We start from the raw sequence: 19,197 nt of genomic DNA, 5'->3' as shown, positions 1-19,197 counted from the left end.
TCTGGACCTGAAGCTTTACCAGAATTCATTAAAAAAATAGCCTTTTCTATTTCAGACTCTGTAATAGGTGTATCTAAAATTATATTATCCTCAACAGTTACTTTTGGAATATTCAATTTCCTTAAAAATTCATTTTTTATAGAAGAGTCCTTAGTGAATTCTGATTGATATAAGGATTGATATAAAAATTTTGAAAGGCTCTATTTATCTCTTTGTGGTCGATCGTCAGAGTACCATCTTGTTTACGAATTCTAGTAATCTGTCGTTTATCCAAAACAATTTTCAATTGGTTAGCCAATAATTTACCAGACTTATCTCCATGCATATAGAATTGAGTTTTTGATTTAATTAACTGACTTTCAATCGAAGAGGATAATAATAAACTATGTTCCATTTGAAGTCCCACTCTTTCTTTATAAAGTTCTTTACTAGGGGTCATTGAATAAATTTTATCAATTGCTTTGATTTTATCTTTCTTTCTAAATCTTTTTATTAATATTAATAATATGGACAGAATACAGATGATATATTGATAAAGAAATTACCAACATACACATTACATATGAAAAAAAAACATACATAATAGTTACAATATAAATGAGTTTACCAAGACATAGGCCATAAGATATATGTATGGACATAGTAAATCTAAATATTTCATAATGTATAATATAAAAAAACAGAAAAAAGAAAGAAAAAAAAACAAAAAAATTTATATAATGCAGAACTAACTAATCTAATCTAATAACTATAGCTAATAAGTAATATAAAAGAAAAAAAAACAAACAAAAGAGACAACTAATGTTAATATTTTAGCATTAGTTCATTTCCTAACTCCAGCAGAGTATGAAATAATCTGTCCACGAATATATGCTTTAAAAGTATCCCACAAAATTCCACTAGAGATCTCTACTGTAGAATTAGTTGCGAAAAACAAATCTATTTGTTGTTTAATAAAGTTAACAAAGTCTAAATCCTGCAATAAAATAGGATTAAACCTCCAAAATTTAGCATTGATATATGAATCCGTTATTTTAATAGATAACTTCAGGGGTGCATGATCAGATATGATAATACAGTCATATTTACAATCAGTAACATCTATAAGTAAATGGTGATCAATGAAAAAGTAATCAATTCTTAATTATGATAAACATGGGAAAAGTATGAAAACTCTTTGTCATTAGGGTGTAGAAAACAAATTTCACAAATAGCTGAATCAATCATAAAAGAGTTAATAAGAGAAGCCGATTTATTTGAAAGAGTTTGGGTAGGCTTGGATCTATCCATCACAGGGTTTAAACAACAGTTAAAATCCCCACCCATTATCAGTCTATATTGATTCAGATTAGGAAAGGATGTAAATAAGCATTTAAAAAATTCAGGACAATCAGTATTTGGAGCATAAACGTTAACTAAAACAACTTTTTGATTAAAAAGTAGACTAGTAATACGCAAAAATCTACCTTGTGGATCTGAAATTGTTTCATGATGTATAAAAGAAGTTGATGAGTCTATAAAAATAGAAACACCTCTTACTTTGGCTTGCGAATTTGCGTGATACTGTTGACCCTTCCAAAACCTAAAAAAACGTTGACTATCCACCTTCCTTACATGAGTCTCCTGCACAAAAATAACATTAGCATTCATTCTATGGAATACTTTGAATATTTTTTTCCGTTTGATCGGATGATTTAAACCATTAGTATTCCAAGAAACAAAATTAATAATCCTATCCATGTTGACAATATTTATTACAGTTAACACATAAGTTTAAAAAAAAAGTGAACTCATGAACCCGGAAGAAGGGAGTGAGTTCAAGGAGAAACAGGAAGTCACGGCACTGCAACCATTTTTGTAGTTTCATATAGGCCCATGAAATAAAGCTAAGCAAAAAGCAAGCAAAAAGAGAAAAAAGAAAAAGAAAAATCCCCCTCCCTCCACCCTCGAAACCCCAGGAAAAAAGCCAAAAAGAGGCAAGCAGGCAAACTAATACTAAAATTACCCCTGTGTCTCAGGACGGCAACTCAGAAAAAAAAAAATTGAAAAAAATACAAACAACCCATATTATACGAAAGGGTTAATATAACAAAAGTTAAAATATAAAATTAGTATTATATATATACAAAAGGATTAAAAAATTAAATTGATAAAACCCATAAATAAATACTACTAAATTAGTATTTTAAATGAGAGTTTAAAACTTTCAAACTCATCAAAACGGATATGACATTCCAAGCACTAGAGTCTGTCGGGGAGAAGAAACGCCATTTTATTATCATTTTTTTTAAATCTTAATATTTAAATGTTAAAAATATAAAAAAAGCTTATACAAACTTTAAAAAAGGGAACCCTAATCAGTTATTTTCAAGGTTAATAGATTAATAAAATATAAAAAAATTAATAAAATCAGAATAAACCAAAAAAAAGAGAACTTTTACAATATATAAAAAATACATGTCAGCCATACCTAAAAAAAACCATCATTCTGTAAGAGATCGAAATTTATAGACTAATTATTACATTAGTCAACCCGCTAGAGTGTCATTGTTCCAAAAAACTTTGAGCATCCACTGGAGATTTGAACAGCCGAACAGTTCCTTCTTCAGAAGTAACTCTCAGATGTGCTGGAAATAACAGCGCTTGCTTGTAGCCTTCCTGGTGAAATTTAGACATGACCGGTCTAAAAGCCATTCTTGCCCTTAAAACTTCAGGGCTATAATCTTCCAAAATACGAAATTTGAATTCTTGAAAGTTAATCATACCCTTTTTCCGAGCCGCTCGAATCAGTCGCTCTTTGATATGAGGGTAATGGATCCGGAGAATTGCATGCCATGGTTTATCTGAATCAGAATGATAGCGAGAGATACGGTGAGCACGATCGATTATTGAAGGAGAGTCCAGAACTTCTGAACTGAAGACATCCATTAGAAGTTTAGAAAAGACAACGGTAAGATCACTGCTCTCAAATTTTTCCGGAATCCCAATTAGCCGAAGATTTTGTCTTCGAGAGCGATTTTCAAGATCAATAATTTTAGATTTATAACGATCCATCTGTTGAGAAGTCGAAGCTTGCTCTTGTTGCAAAGTTTCGATATTATGTTCTTTCTTACGAGTGGCTTCTTCAAGTACCAAAATATTTGCTTGTTGTTTTTGTAGTTCCAGTGAAAGTGTTTTAAGTTCTCCTTCGAATGATTTTAAACACTCATCAAACGCAAAAAGCTGTTCAGTAATTTTTCTCTCCAGACCCGCAAATTTATCTTCTATAAGCTTTGCAATAGTTTCTAAAGTTATCGGTTCTTTCGTCTGTTTCAATTCTTTTACTTTAGACATTTCAGCAAGTTCAAATAGTTAAAAAGAAAAATTCTATATGTTTAAACCCCTTTAGAATAAGTAAAAAAAGATAATTTAAGGGGTGTTTGTAGGTTAAAAAGACGTAAAAGGTTTGGAGCAAAGCCAAAAGCGGTTTACTCCATAAGCGCCATCTTGAGACCCAGGCAAATTCCACATAAGTTTTTTCCACAGACTTTTTCAAACTTCTGAATCTTTCCCTATAAGCTTCTGGGACTAATTCGTGTGCTTTTAGAACATGCATTTTCACAATATCATAATCAAGTGCTTGCGCAACAGTTAAAGCTGTGTAAACTTGTTGTGCTTTACCTTTAATTACACTCTGTAGCAACACTGACCATTTATCTTTCAGCCACTCTGACATCTGAGCAATAGTTTCAAAATGTTGAAAATATCTTTCCGCTTCTGTTTCACTAAATGGAGGGACCAATTTAATTTCTTGACTAGCAACAAACGGTTTTCTAGAACAAGAAGACTGATCCCCAGACCTTAATTCCTCCATTGCATATTCAAATTCTCTCTTCTTTTGATCCGCCTCCAATTTACAATGCTCCAATTCTGCTTTACTTTGTTCCAACCTCATTTGTTCGATTTGCAACTGCATCTCCAGATTACTTATTGGAAACGACCCTAAAATCGATTAATCAAAAACACCCGAATCCACATAGTGTGACGCGATTTTTCTCTGTATAACAGCCTTAGGTGTAGTCTGCAAAATACCTTTAAGTTGCAATTTACTAGCTATCTCAGATACCTCAGTTTTTTTCGCCTTCGCTAACAACTCCGCATCTGGCGAAACCAGAAACTCATCAATATTCCTTGTTGCCGAATACCACTCACACCAATCAAACAAAAGAATCAAGTATTCCCCTTTTCCAAAACACCGACTCAAAATTCAACAAGCATTTAAACTCAAACGATCCATTCCCGGACATGCCCCCATATTTATGTTATGTATCCAGGCAACAATAAATATATGAGTTCGGCAAGGGTTTTTATAACAAACAACATGTTTATTAAACACTGAAAACAAACCCCCCCAAAGTAAACAAACACTACCGTAACCGGAAATCAGCTGCTGTGCGGCAGCTTGAACAGTTCTTAAAGCGATGTTGCAAAAACAGTTCTTTAACGTACTATTGCCAAAAGTTCGAAATGCTCACAGTCCATTTAAGGGAGAGACTTTATAAGACGATTTAAATTCTCTTTCACGTCGCTTTGCTTCAGTCCCTGAAGTCAAACTCTTTCCAATGAAGAATTTACGAAACGTAACGAAACAGCTTAAAGGCACTGACCTTTCCTTTATCACATTGCCCTCAATCTTTCCTGCTATCCCGCAGAGATTAACACGAGAACAGTCAACGAATTCCTTCCGAATAAGGATTAAACAAGGTGAAACCCGTTTCACCGTCGAAAATCGATTCTCCTCGATCTTTAACTCCCGAACTCCGATCTTCACTCTCCACTGATTCTCAACTAGCAGTATTGTAAAGAAACTGCTGGCAATGACCTTTTAAACTTTAGGCATTAGATAAAACTTCATCCTTCAACTAAACTGCGTCATCACATTAAATCACACAGTGGCATGAAGTCAACATGGCAAATCCCGCCACGGACTGCCCCCCCCCCCTCACAGGGTGGGGTCTTCCTTTTATAACCTGTAACAAAAAACCTGTCACATGATCTCTACTGCGGGAAAATGACATCACTCCACCATCACAAGACCATTACCTCGTCCAGTATAGCTTCAACCCCAGTCACATGACAAGGGTACCACTGTCATGTGTCACGAGTACGTAACAAAGCTCATGTATTTTCCACGCTCACCGGCAGAAAGTGGTATAGCAGCTAAACCAATGTTTTCTCACCTTTCTCATTTTTTCACTGGCCAAGTATTAGCACATGACCGTGGTGATGTAATCCTTTCGATTGTCTACTTATTTATGGAGCTACAGGGCGGAGTAGGCCCTCCCATCCCCATGCGTGCAGCAACCCTCCAATTTTAATCCTGGCCTAATCTGACGGTGGTGTCTGAAAAGAGGATGCTGTCCAAGTTGCATGCCATCTTGGACAATGTCTCCCATCCACTCCATAATGTACTGGTTAGGCACAGGAGTACATTCAGCCAGAGACTCATTCCACCGAGATGTAACACTGAGCGTCATAGGAAGTCATTCCTACCTGTGACCATCAAACTTTACAACTCCTCCCTCGGAGTGTCAGACACCCCCAGCCAATAGGCTGGTCCTGGACTTATTTCCACTTGGCATGATTAACTTATTATTATTGAACTATTTATGGTTTATATTGCTATATTTCTTCACTATTCTTGGTTGGTGCGGCTGTAACGAAACCCAACTTCCCTCGGGATCAATAAAGTATGTCTGTCTGTATAAGATGACGAGAGGCATCGATCGTGTGGATAGTCAGAGGCTTTTTCCCGGGGCTGAAATGGCCAACACGGGAGGACACAGGTTTAAGGTGCTGGGGAGTAGGTACAGAGGAGATGTCAGGGGTAAGTTTTTTACTCAGAGAGTGGTGAGTGTGTGGAATGGGCTGCCAGCAATGATGGTGGAGGTGGATACAATAGGGTCTTCTAAGAGACTCCTGGATAGATACATGGAGCTTAGAAATATAAATATGTCTGTCTGTCTGTCAGAGGAAAATTTGCGTTGGAAAATGGGTCACCTCTAACTGTAAAGCACTTAGGAACCAGTACGTTTCCATACCATCCCGATTATGTAGCCTATTAACTAATTGATTCCTATTTATTTAATTTTCCTTATCTTACCTATAGAAGTGAAAGATCTTTGAGAATCGCCGTCTTTTATTCCTTTGTCTTACACCCCTTAGCGTTAATTCCTTCTTACATCGTCTCTCAGCTCCTTAATTGGTTCGGTTAGTATTTGGGGGTTTGCTTGTACTCTAAAATAAACTGAAATCTTGGAATTAGGACTGCTCGCTAATTTTGACTCCCGGAAGGTCAGGAGGTCAGCAGAAATCCAACGGCAGAGATGTAGCATCAGAGACTCGGCATTCACTAGAAGATGCATGAACTTTAACAGATTTTTCACAAGACAGTAGAACAAAAGTCCACTTTTAACGCAAAGTGGTCACGGTGTCGCTATACGATCATTGTTCCTCTCCGCACCTCGTGGCACATCGGGCAGCAACTTTGCCGTTTCTTTAGCACTTGTCTGTTTTTTTTTACGGGGGGGGGGGAGTCGCTAGCTCGACGCTCCACCCAGTACGGGTGGAAAGCCCGCAAGGGTTCGAAGGGGGAGCCGGCTGGATTCGAACCGGGGACCACTCGCCTCGGAGCTGATACCACTACCCCAGCGGCCGGCTATTTACTATGCCAAGGTAGCGAAGGTCAGTTCAAGAACCCACTGGTTGAGGGGAAGGAGCTGTTCCTGAACCTGGTGGTGTGGGACTTCAGGCTTCTGTACCTCCTGCCCGATGGGGGGGGGGTGAGAAGATGGCCTGGCCCAGATGGTGGGGGGTCTTTGATAGATCGGGAAGTCGCTGCTCCTGAACCTGGGCGGTCTGGGACTTCAGGCCTCTGTACCTCCTGCCCCACGGGAGCTGCAAATGGTTACGGGCCAAATGAGATGAGTTTGGCGGGGCAGCTCAAGCTGGCCAGTGGCATAGTGGTATCAGCGCTGGACTTTGAGCCGAGGGGTCCAAGGTTCAAATCCGGCCGGCTCCTTATGCGATTTACAGCTGTGCCGGGTCGAGCGTCAGGGAACGAGGTTGCTGCCCGTCGGCCAAACAGGGCGCGGAGGGGAATTCCCAACTGGAGGGGGCCTGTTTCCGTGCCGTGTGGCTCCGCGTACGGGTGTGGGACGCGGAAGGCCCCCCTTTAATCTGTGTCGGTCTTTCCACCGTGCAGATTGTGAACTACCTCGGCCCGGCCCGGGTGCGGATCTGCCTGGTGACCAAGAAGGAGCCCTACAAACCCCACCCCCACGACCTGGTGGGGAAGGACTGCAAGGATGGCTACTACGAGGCCGACCTGCCCGAGAGGAGCGTTCACAGGTCTGCAGGGGGTTGGGGATGGCCAGGGGGAGGGAGAGAGGCTGGTCTGGGGCCGGGGTCAGTCTAAGATGGGGCTGAGGTGAGGGAGAGGGAGGGATTGGTTTGGGAAGGTTGAGGTGATGGGAGAGGGAGAGACTGGTTTGGGAAGGTTGAGGTGATGGGAGAGGGAGGGACTGGTTTGGGAAGGTTGAGGTGATGGAAGAGGGAGGGACTGGTTTGGGAAGGTTGAGGTGATGGGAGAGGGAGGGATTGGTTTGGGAAGGTTGGGGTGATGGGAGAGGGAGAGACTGGTTTGGGAAGGTTGAGGTGATGGGAGAGGGAGGGACTGGTTTGGGGAGGTTGAGGTGATGGGAGAGGGAGGGACTGGTTTGGGAAGGTTGAGGTGATGGAAGAGGGAGGGACTGGTTTGGGAAGGTTGAGGTGATGGGAGAGGGAGGGATTGGTTTGGGAAGGTTGAGGTGATGGGAGAGGGAGGGACTGGTTTGGGAAGGTTGGGGTGATGGAAGAGGGAGGGACTGGTTTGGGAAGGTTGAGGTGATGGGAGAGGGAGAGACTGATTTGGGAAGGTTGAGGTGATGGGAGAGGGAGGGACTGGTTTGGGAAGGTTGAGGTGATGGGAGAGGGAGGGACTGGTTTGGGAAGGTTGAGGTGATGGGAGAGGGAGGGACTGGTTTGGGAAGGTTGGGGTGATGGGAGAGGGAGGGATTGGTTTGGGAAGGTTGAGGTGACGGGAGAGGGAGGGACTGGTTTGGGAAGGTTGAGGTGTTGGGAGAGGGAGGGACTGGTTTTGGAAGGTTGAGGTGATGGGAGAGGGAGGGACTGGTTTGGGGAGGTTGGGGTGATGGGAGAGAGAGTGACTGGTTTGGGGAGGTTGGGGTGATGGGAGAGAGAGTGACTGGTTTGGGAAGGTTGAGGTGACGGGAGAGGGAGGGATTGGTTTGGGAAGGTTGAGGTGACGGGAGAGGGAGGGACTGGTTTGGGAAGGTTGAGGTGACGGGAGAGGGAGGGACTGGTTTGGGAAGGTTGAGGTGTTGGGAGAGGGAGGGACTGGTTTTGGAAGGTTGAGGTGATGGGAGAGGGAGGGACTGGTTTGGGGAGGTTGGGGTGATGGGAGAGAGAGTGACTGGTTTGGGGAGGTTGGGGTGATGGGAGAGAGAGTGACTGGTTTGGGAAGGTTGAGGTGATGGGAGAGGGAGGGACTGGTTTGGGAAGGTTGAGGTGTTGGGAGAGGGTGGGACTGGTTTGGGAAGGTTGAGGTGATGGGAGAGGGAGGGACTGGTTTGGGAAGGTTGAGGTGTTGGGAGAGGGTGGGACTGGTTTGGGAAGGTTGAGGTGATGGGAAAGGGAGGGACTGGTTTGGGAAGGTTGAGGTGTTGGGAGAGGGTGGGACTGGTTTGGGAAGGTTGAGGTGATGGGAGAGGAGGGACTGGTTTGGGGAGGTTGGGGTGATGGGAGAGAGAGGGACTGGTTTGGGAAGGTTGAGGTGATGGGAGAGGGAGGGACTGGTTTGGGAAGGTTGAGGTGATGGGAGAGGGAGGGACTGGTTTGGGAAGGTTGAGGTGATAGGAGAGGGAGGGACTGGTTTGGGAAGGTTGAGGTGATGGGAGAGGGAGAGACTGGTTTGGGAAGGTTGTGATGGGAGAGGGAGGGACTGGTTTGGGAAGGTTGAGGTGATGGGAGAGGGAGGGACTGGTTTGGGAAGGTTGAGGTGATGGGAGAGGGTGGGACTGGTTTGGGGAGGTTGAGGTGATGGGAGAGGGAGGGACTGGTTTGGGAAGGTTGAGGTGATGGGAGAGGGAGGGACTGGTTTGGGAAGGTTGAGGTGATGGGAGAGGGAGGGACTGGTTTGGGAAGGTTGAGGTGATGGGAGAGGGAGGGACTGGTTTGGGGAGGTTGAGGTGATGGGAGAGGGAGGGACTGGTTTGGGAAGGTTGAGGTGATGGGAGAGGGAGGGACTGGTTTGGGAAGGTTGAGGTGATGGGAGAGGGAGGGACTGGTTTGGGAAGGTTGAGGTGATGGGAGAGGGAGGGACTGGTTTGGGAAGGTTGGGGTGATGGAAGAGGGAGGGACTGGTTTGGGAAGGTTGAGGTGACGGGAGAGGGAGGGATTGGTTTGGGAAGGTTGAGGTGACGGGAGAGGGAGGGACTGGTTTGGGAAGGTTGAGGTGATGGGAGAGGAGGGACTGGTTTGGGGAGGTTGGGGTGATGGGAGAGAGAGGGACTGGTTTGGGAAGGTTGAGGTGATGGGAGAGGGAGAGTGGTTTGGGAAGGTTTAGGTGATGGTTGTGGGGGTTTGACGATTGGTCTGGGGAGGGGGTGAGGTGATGGGGAAGTGGTTGGTCTGAGGGGGGACCGAGGTGATCGAGATGGAGAGGGAGGGACTGGTCTGGGAGGGGCCGAGCTGCGGGATTGGGAGGGGTTGCTTTAGGAGTGCCTACAGTGATACGGGAGGGGGGGGGGAGAGTCTGGGGGGACAGTGGGCAGGAGATCCAGGAGGGCGGGTGATTTTGGTGTCTGGGGAGTGGGATTCACGATCCGAGTGGAGAAGGAAGGCTGAGGATCGGACGTGAGAGGTAGGGTGTGGAAGTTTTGGGGAAGGTGCAGAGGAGATTTTACTGGATTAGAGAGCAGGTCGTACGAAGATAAGATGAGCGAGTCTGGAGTGAAGGAGGACGGAGAGGGGATCATGGGACTGCTTCCGGTCAGTGGACTGGGCCTCATCCACAGATCTGAACAATGACATCATGATTGTCACGGACTTTATAAAATCGGTTGTGGACGAGGGTGCTCCCACAGAATCATTCAGCGCCCTCCCCAACCAGAAGCCCGGGATGAAGAAGATCTGCTGCCTGCCAGGGGCCAGATCACCGGCGTTCGACGGCGACCAAGGTCCAGCTGCGATCTCGGGGAGCGAGGTGGACCAGACTCTGGTCACTGAAGGGCGCTGGACAGGCGTGGCAGGACTGGAACGCTGTCACCTCCTTCTCGGGTGTCCTCAGCGCCTTCCGTGCTCGCCTTGACCGTCAAAGATCCGAGGCACCTCCAGGAACTTCACGGCCCTCGTTGACTGTGCGATTTCAGTCTCTGAGCTCAACATGACAGCTGCCTCCAGCCGGGGAAAGTGTCCAGCCCGGACAGGGTACCTGGCCGAGTACTAAAGACCCTTGTTAATCGACTGGCAGGAGTATTCATCGATATCTTTAACCTCCCGCCTCGGCCGTCTGAGATATTCAGCTGCTGCAGTGATACCGGTGCCCAAGCAGAACGTGGCGACCTGCCTCAATGACCATCGGTCAGTAGCGCCTCCGTCCGTGGTGACGGAACGGACCGTCCCCTGCCCGAGGAGGGAGTGGGACCTGGTCCGATTTGCCTCCCGTCGCAAGAGGTCCACAGCAGTTCCCATTTCACTGGCTCTTCCCTCGGCCCCGGAGCATCTGGGCGGGAAAGGTGCTGACATCAGGGTGCTGTTTACCGACCGCAGCTCGGCGTTCAGCCCCCTCAAAGCTAATCAATAACCCTCAAGACCTCGGCCTCAGTAAGTCGGAGTGGAATTGGACCCTCGATTGCCTACCCCAGACAGCCCGGATTGGTAACAGCAGCTCCTCCGCGACCTCCGTCAGCGCAGGAGCACCTCGAGGCCGTGTGCTGAGAACCCCCCGGCTCTACTCGCTTTGCACTTACGACCCTGAGGCCGATCGCAGCTCCAGAGCCGTAGTTGAATTTGCTGATGACGCCACTGCCTGTAGGGGGGAGAATGAACAATCTGTCTGAGCGGTGCCACCACAGCGGCCTCTCGCCCGGTGCCAGCCAAACCTCAGGCGACAGGACCTCGGAGCGGAGTTACGCCATTTTGGCTCATTGAGACCGCCCCACCGCTTCATCAGGACTGATTGATCATTCCCCCCCCCCCCCACAACCCCACTCTCCGGCCTTCTCCCCATAACCTTTGTCACCCTGACTAATCGACCTCTGCCACTCGGCCTCCACAGCCGTCTGTGGCAATGAATTCCACAAACTCACCATCCTCTGGCTGAAGGAACTTTTCCTCATCAAAATGGATACCCTTCGGCTCTGAGGCTGTGTCCTCTGGTCCTAGACTCCCCCACGACAGGAAACATCCTCTCCACATCCACTCTATCTGTGTCCTCTGATCCTGGACTCCCCCACGACAGGAAACATCCTCTCCACATCCACTCTATCTGTGTCCTCTGGTCCTAGACTCCCCCACTATAGGAAACATCCTCTCCACATCCACTCTGTCTGTGTCCTCTGGTCCTAGACCCCCCACTATAGGAAACATCCTCTCCACATCCACTCTATCTGTGTCCTCTGGTCCTAGACTCCCCCACTATAGGAAACATCCTCCCCACATCCACTCTGTCTGTGTCCTCTGGTCCTAGACCCCCCACTATAGGAAACATCCTCTCCACATCCACTCTATCTGTGTCCTCTGGTCCTAGACTCCCCCACTATAGGAAACATCCTCTCCACATCCACTCTATCTGTGTCCTCTGGTCCTAAACTCCCCCACTATAGGAAACATCCTCCCCACATCCACTCTGTCTGTGTCCTCTGGTCCTAGACTCCCCCACTATAGGAAACATCCTCTCCACATCCACTCTATCTGTGTCCTCTGGTCCTAGACTCCCCCACTATAGGAAACATCCTCCCCACATCCACTCTGTGTCCTCTGGTCCTAGACCCCCCCACTATAGGAAACATCCTCCCCACATCCACTCTGTCTGTGTCCTCTGGTCCTAGACTCCCCCACTACAGGAAACATCCTCTCCACATCCACTCTATCTGTGTCCTCTGGTCCTAGACTCCCCCACTACAGGAAACATCCTCTCCACATCCACTCTATCTGTGTCCTCTGATCCTAGACTCCTCCACTATGGGGAAACATCTTCTCCGCCTCCACTCTATCTGTGTCCTCTGGTCCTAGACTCCCCCACCATAGGAAACATCCTCTCCATATCCACTCTATCTGTGTCCTCTGGTCCTAGACTCCCCCACTATAGGAAACATCCTCTCCATATCCACTCTATCTGTGTCCTCTGGTCCTAGACTCCCCCACTATAGGAAACATCCTGTCCACATCCATTCTATCTGTGTCCTCTGGTCCTAGACTCCCCCACTACAGGAAACATCCTCTCCACGTCCACTCTATCTGTGTCCTCTGGTCCTAGACTCCCCCACCACAGGAAACATCCTCTCCACATCCACTCTATGTCCTCTGGTCCTAGACTCCCCCCACTATAGGAAACATCCTCTCCACATCCACTCTGTCTGTGTCCTCTGGTCCTAGACTCCCCCAATATAGGAAACATCCTCTCCACATCCACTCTATCTGTGTCCTCTGGTCCTAGACTCCCCCACTACAGGAAACATCCTCTCCACGTCCACTCTATCTATGCCTTTCAATATCTAATAGGATTCAATGGGATCCCCCCCCCTCACTTCTTCTAAACGGCCCTGAACCGTCAAACACTCCTCGTAAGTTAACCCTTCCTTTCCTGGGATTATTCTCACGAACCTCCCCTGGACCCTCTCCAATGCCAGCAGGTAAAGAGGCCCAAATCTGCTCACGATGCACCAAGTGTGGTCTTCTCCATTACAACCTTGCTTTGTTCATCAGTCACTGAAAGCGAGCATGCAGGTACAGCAGGCATTGGAGAAAGCGAATGGCATGTTGGCCTTCATAACAAGGGGAGTTGAGTACAGGAGCAAAGAGGTCCTTCTGCAGTTGTACAGGGCCCTGGTGAGACCCCACCTGGAGTATTGTGTGCAGTTTTGGTCTCCAAATCTGAGGAAGGACATTCTTGCTATTGAGGGAGTGCGGTGTAGGTTCACGAGGTTAATTCCCGGGATGGCGGGACTGTCATATGTTGAAAGATTGGAACGACTGAGCTTGTGTACACTGGAATTTAGAAGGATGAGAGGGGATCTGATTGAAACATATAAGATTATTAAGGGATTGGACACGCTAGAGGCAGGAAACATGTTCCCGCTGATGGGGGAGTCCAGAACCAGAGGCCACAGATTACGAATAAGGGGAAGGCCATTTAGTACGGAGTTGAGGAAAAACTTTTCCCCCCAGAGAGTTGTGGATCTGTGGAATGCTCTGCCTCAGAAGGCAGTGGAGGCCAATTCTCTGGGTGCTTTCGAGAAAGAGTTAGATAGAGCTCTTAAAGATAGCAGGGTCGAGGGATATGGGGAGAAGGCAGGAACGGGGTACTGATTGTGGATGATCAGCCATGATCACAGCGAATGGCGGCGCTGGCTCGAAGGGCCGAATGGCCTACTCCTGCATCTATAGTCTATATTCTAGTCCTCTCGAAATGAATGCTAACATTGCATTTGCCTTCCTCACCACTGACTCAGCCTGCAAGTTAACTTTTAGGGAATTTTGCAGAAGGACTCCCAGGTCCCTTTGTACCTATATTCCTCCTGCCAAACTGCATGCCCACGCACCTCCTGACTCTGCATTCCACCTGCCACCTCTTTGCCCATCTGCCCTAAGTCCTTCTGCACACTGCCTGCCCCCTGAACAGAACCTGCCCCTCCGCCCGCCGTCCGCAACCTTGGCCACCAGAGCCGTCAAGTTCTTCAGCCAAATCACGGACAAGTAACGCGACGAGTGGCGGTCCCAGCACCGGCCCCTGCGGAGCGCAGGGGAAAAGGAAATCGGAAAAGGCTCCCATTATTCCCACTCCGGCCAATAGGCCGGTCTTCCGTGGTTGCATTTAATATCGGGGAAGGTATACAGGTACCACCTGAAATTCGTACTCTTCACAGACGTCCAGAATGAATGACAGGAAACATTAGAACCCTGAAGAACATAAGTAACAGGAGCTGGAGTCGGCCATTTGGCCCGTCGAGCCTGCCCCGCCATTCAATAAGATCATGGCTGATCTGACCACAGACTCATCTCCACCTACCTGCCTTTTCCCCATCACCCTCAATTCCCCTACTCTGCAAAAATCTATCCAACCTTGTCTGAAATATATTTACTGAGGCAGCCTCCACTGCTTCACTGGGCAGAGAATTCCACAGATTCACCACCGTCTGGGAAAAGCAGTTCCTCCTCATCTCCATCCCAAATCTACTCCCCCGAATCTCGAGGCTACGTCCCCTCGTTCTAGTCTCACCTCCCAGTGGAAAGAACTTTCCTGACTCTACCTGTTTCATAATTTTATATGTTTCTATAAGATCTCCTCACATTCTTCTGAATTCCAGTGAGTACAGTCCCAGGCGACTCAATCTCTCCTCATAGTCTAATCCCCTCATCTCTGGTGAACCTCCTCTGCACCGTCTCCAAAGCCAGTATATCCTTCCTCGAGTAAGGAGACCAGAACTGCACACAGTACTCCAGGTGTGGCCTCACCAGTACCCTGTACAGTTATAGCATGACCTCCCTGCTCTTTAATTCAATCCCTCCAGCAATGAAGGCTAACATTGCATTTGGCTTCTCGACAGCCCGCTGCACTTGCAAACCAACCTTTTGTGATTCATGCACAAGCACTCCCAAGTCCCTCTGCACAGCAGCATGCTGCAATCTTTACTATTGAAGTAATTATCTGCTCTTCCATTTTCCCTTCCAAAGTGGATGAACTCGCGTGTACCAACATTGCACTCCCTCTGCCAGACACTTGCCCACTCGCTTAACCTGTCGATATCTCTCTGCAGATTCTAAAGCCTCCATTATCTCGACCCACCTCCTGGGGCATAGTCCACCTGCTCCAGCTGACTTGTCAAGCTTCAGACCGTTCAGCTTCCCAAACATGTTCCCCTTAGTAATAGCAACTGCACTCACTTCTGTGCTGTCCCCGGCACCCTTACATATTATTAGTGTCTTCCACAGTGAAGACTGAGGCAAAATAATTACTAATTTGCCATTTCTTTGCCCCCCCCCATTACTACCTCTCCAGCGTAATTTTCCAGGGGTCTGACATCCACTCTTTTACTCATTATATATCTGAAAAAGCTTTTGGTATCCTCTTGAATCATCATATTTCATCCTCCCGCTCATTTAGTTGCCTTCTGTTGGTTTCAAAAGCTTCCCAATCCTCTAACTGCCCACTAATATTTGCATTATTATATGCCCCTTCTTTCCCTTTTATGCTGCCTTCAACTCCCCTTGTCAGTCACAGTTGCCCCATCCTTCCTTTAGAAGATTTCTTTATCTCAGGGATGTATCTTTCCAGTGCCTTCTGAATTGCCCCCGGAAATTCCGGCCATTCCCGTTCTGCCGTCACTCAGTTCAGTTCAGTTCAGTTTCAGTTTATTGTCATTTAGAAACCGCAAACGCAATGCAGTAAAAAAAATGAGACAACGTTCCTCCAGAATGATATCAACAAAACACATGACAAAACAGACTACACCAGAAAATCCACATAACGTTTGGCAATCCCCAATCCAGAGTCTGGAGAGGCTGCTGCGTATTAATATCGCGCTACCGTCTTAGCGCGTTCCCCAGAAAGGAGCTCCAAACCCACCATACAAAACAAGTATACCCAGACACACCAAGTCAGGAGACCAACTCTACCACCCAACAAACCAAAAACTAAAGCTACAAGACCTACACAAAACCACATAGTTACATATAGTTATAGTTAACATATAGTTACAACAGTGCAGACAATATTATAATTGATAAAAAAAAGACCATGGGCACAGTAAAAATAGTCCAAAGATGTTAAAAGACTATAAGCTCGAAAGAAACCACCACGCAGTTTCCACAAGTCCTCAGGGTCCCGATAGACTTGTTATCCCACGCCGCGACAGAAGCTTTAAGTTCCTTGGTGATATCATTTCAGCCGATCCATCACACCAGCCGGCATGAAGAAAGCACGGAGACGCCTCAGCTTCCTTTCGAAGTTCGCAGAGATTCATCACGATATCTAAGACTTTGACAGACTTGTACAGACGTGCGGTGGAGAGTGTATTGACTGGGTGCATCTCAGCCTGGTACGGACTCACCAATGCCCTGGAATGGGAAAATCCCACAAAAAGTAGTGGATATGGCCCAGTCCATCCCTCCCCACCACTGAGCTACAGAGAGCTCGGTCGCAGGAAAGCAGCATCCTTCATCGGGGATCCCCACCACCCAGGCCGTGCTCTCTTCTCGCTGCTGCCATCAGGTAGAAAGTACAGGAGCCTCAGGACTCACACCACCGGGTTCAGGAACAGTTACCACCCCTCAACCATCAGATAGAAGGTACAGGAGCCTCAGGACTCGCACCACCAGGTTCAGGGACAGTTACTACCCCTCAACCATCAGGTAGAAGGTACAGGAGCCTCAGGACTCACACCACCGGGTTCAGGAACAGTTACCACCCCTCAACCGTCAGATAGAAGGTACAGGAGCCTCAGGACTCGCACCACCAGGTTCAGGGACAGTTACTACCCCTCAACCATCAGGTAGAAGGTACAGGAGCCTCAGGACCCACACCACCAGGTTCAGGAACAGTTACCACCCCTCAACCATCAGGTAGAAGGTACAGGAGCCTCAGGACTCACACCACCAGGTTCAGGAACAGTTACCACCCCTCAACCATCAGGTAGAAGGTACAGGAACCTCAGGACTCGCACCACCAGGTTCAGGAACAGTTACCACCCCTCAACCATCAGGTAGAAGGTACAGGAGCCTCAGGACTCGCACCACCAGGTTCAGGAACAGTTACCACCCCTCAACCATCAGGTAGAAGGTACAGGAGCCTCAGGACTCGCACCACCAGGTTCAGGAACAGTTACCACCCCTCAACCATCAGGTAGAAGGTACAGGAGCCTCAGGACTCACACCACCAGGTTCAGGAACAGTTACCACCCCTCAATCATCAGGTAGAAGGTACAGGAGCCTCAGGACTCGCACCACCAGGTTCAGGGACAGTTACCACCCCTCAACCATCAGGTAGAAGGTACAGGAGCCTCAGGACTCGCACCACCAGGTTCAGGGACAGTTACCACCCCTCAACCATCAGGTAGAAGGTACAGGAGCCTCAGGACTCGCACCACCAGGTTCAGGAACAGTTACCACCCCTCAACCATCAGGTAGAAGGTACAGGAGCCTCAGGACTCGCACCACCAGGTTCAGGAACAGTTACCACCCCTCAACCATCAGGTAGAAGGTACAGGAGCCTCAGGACTCGCACCACCAGGTTCAGGAACAGTTACCACCCCTCAACCATCAGGTAGAAGGTACAGGAGCCTCAGGACTCGCACCACCAGGTTCAGGAACAGTTACCACCCCTCAACCATCAGGTAGAAGGTACAGGAGCCTCAGGACTCGCACCACCAGGTTCAGGAACAGTTACTACCCCTCAACCATCAGGAAGGAGGTACAGGAGCCTCAGGACTCGCACCACCAGGTTCAGGAACAGTTACCACCCCTCAACCATCAGGTAGAAGGTACAGGAGCCTCAGGACTCGCACCACCAGGTTCAGGGACAGTTACCACCCCTCAACCATCAGGTAGAAGGTACAGGAGCCTCAGGACTCGCACCACCAGGTTCAGGGACAGTTACCACCCCTCAACCATCAGGTAGAAGGTACAGGAGCCTCAGGACTCACACCAGCAGGTTCAGGAACAGTTACTACCCCTCAACCATCAGGTAGAAGGTACAGGAGCCTCAGGACTTGCACCACCAGGTTCAGGGACAGTTACCACCCCTCAACCATCAGGAAGGAGGTACAGGAGTCTCAGGACTCGCACCACCGGGTTCAGGAACAGTTACAACCCCTCAACCATCAGCAAGGAGGTACAGGAGCCTCAGGACTCGCACCACCAGGTTCAGGGACAGTTACCACCCCTCAACCATCAGGAAGGAGGTACAGGAGCCTCAGGACTCGCACCACCAGGTTCAGGAACAGTTACCACCCCTCAACCATCAGGTAGAAGGTACAGGAGCCTCAGGACTCGCACCACCATGTTCAGGGACAGTTACCACCCCTCAACCATCAGGTAGAAGGTACAGGAGCCTCAGGACTCACACCACCAGGTTCAGGGACAGTTACAACCCCTCAACCATCAGGAAGGAGGTATAGGAGCCTCAGGACTCGCACCACCAGGTTCAGGAACAGTTACAACCCCTCAACCATCAGGAAGGAGGTACAGGAGCCTCAGGACTCGCACCACCAGGTTCAGGAACAGTTACAACCCCTCAACCATCAGGAAGGAGGTACAGGAGCCTCAAGACTCACACCACCAGGTTCAGGAACAGTTACTACCCCCCTCAACCATCAGGTAGAAGGTAAAGGAGCCTCAGGACTCACACCACCAGGTTCAGGGACAGTTACCACCCCTCAACCGTCAGTCTCCAGAACTAAAAGGAATAACTGCGCTCAACTTCACTCGCCCCATCACAGAAACGGACTCACTCTTCATCTCGTGTTCTTGTTCTCTGCTGCTGATAGTTTTTCTTCTCTTTGTACGTCCACAGCTGGTTGTCTGCTGCACGCTGTCCGTCCTGTTGGGGGGCAGCCTTTCAATTGAGTTTCTTGCCTTTACTGTGAATGATTGTACATAGTGACGTAAATGTACCTTGAAAATGAAGTTACGTTGACCTGTTCGAGGTGGATTGAGTGGACAACCAGAGACTGTTTCTGGGGGTGGAGGCGGCCAACACGGTGGGGGGGGGGGGCATAATTTTAAGGTGATTGGAGGAACATGTAGGGCTCGATGTGAACGGTCGGTTTGCCACAAAGAGGCGTGGTACGTGTGTGGAACACAGGGGCGCGTTTGGGACGTTTAAGAGACGCGGATGATGGAAAAGCGGAGGGTGAAGGGAGAGGGAAGGGTGGAGTAGAT

The 19,197-nt window shown here is 48.0% G+C and overlaps 1 protein-coding gene across 1 annotated transcript in view; it reads left to right on the top strand.

Annotated features, from left to right (window-relative positions):
- The window catches only part of rela (v-rel avian reticuloendotheliosis viral oncogene homolog A), a 99,078-nt gene that overhangs the window by 54,019 nt on the left and 25,862 nt on the right, over positions 1 to 19,197 (top strand). The window contains exon 4 of the mRNA XM_059955240.1: positions 7,244 to 7,389. Within this exon, the coding sequence (XP_059811223.1) occupies positions 7,244 to 7,389 (146 nt within the window). The remainder of the gene's footprint in view (positions 1 to 7,243; positions 7,390 to 19,197) is intronic.

The sequence above is a fragment of the Hypanus sabinus genome, chromosome 31 (genome assembly GCF_030144855.1).
Source record: "Hypanus sabinus isolate sHypSab1 chromosome 31, sHypSab1.hap1, whole genome shotgun sequence".
Classification (NCBI taxonomy): Eukaryota; Metazoa; Chordata; class Chondrichthyes; order Myliobatiformes; family Dasyatidae; genus Hypanus; species Hypanus sabinus.
The sequence above is the reverse complement of the archived record's forward strand: the minus strand, read 5'-3'. Positions and strand labels throughout refer to the sequence as shown.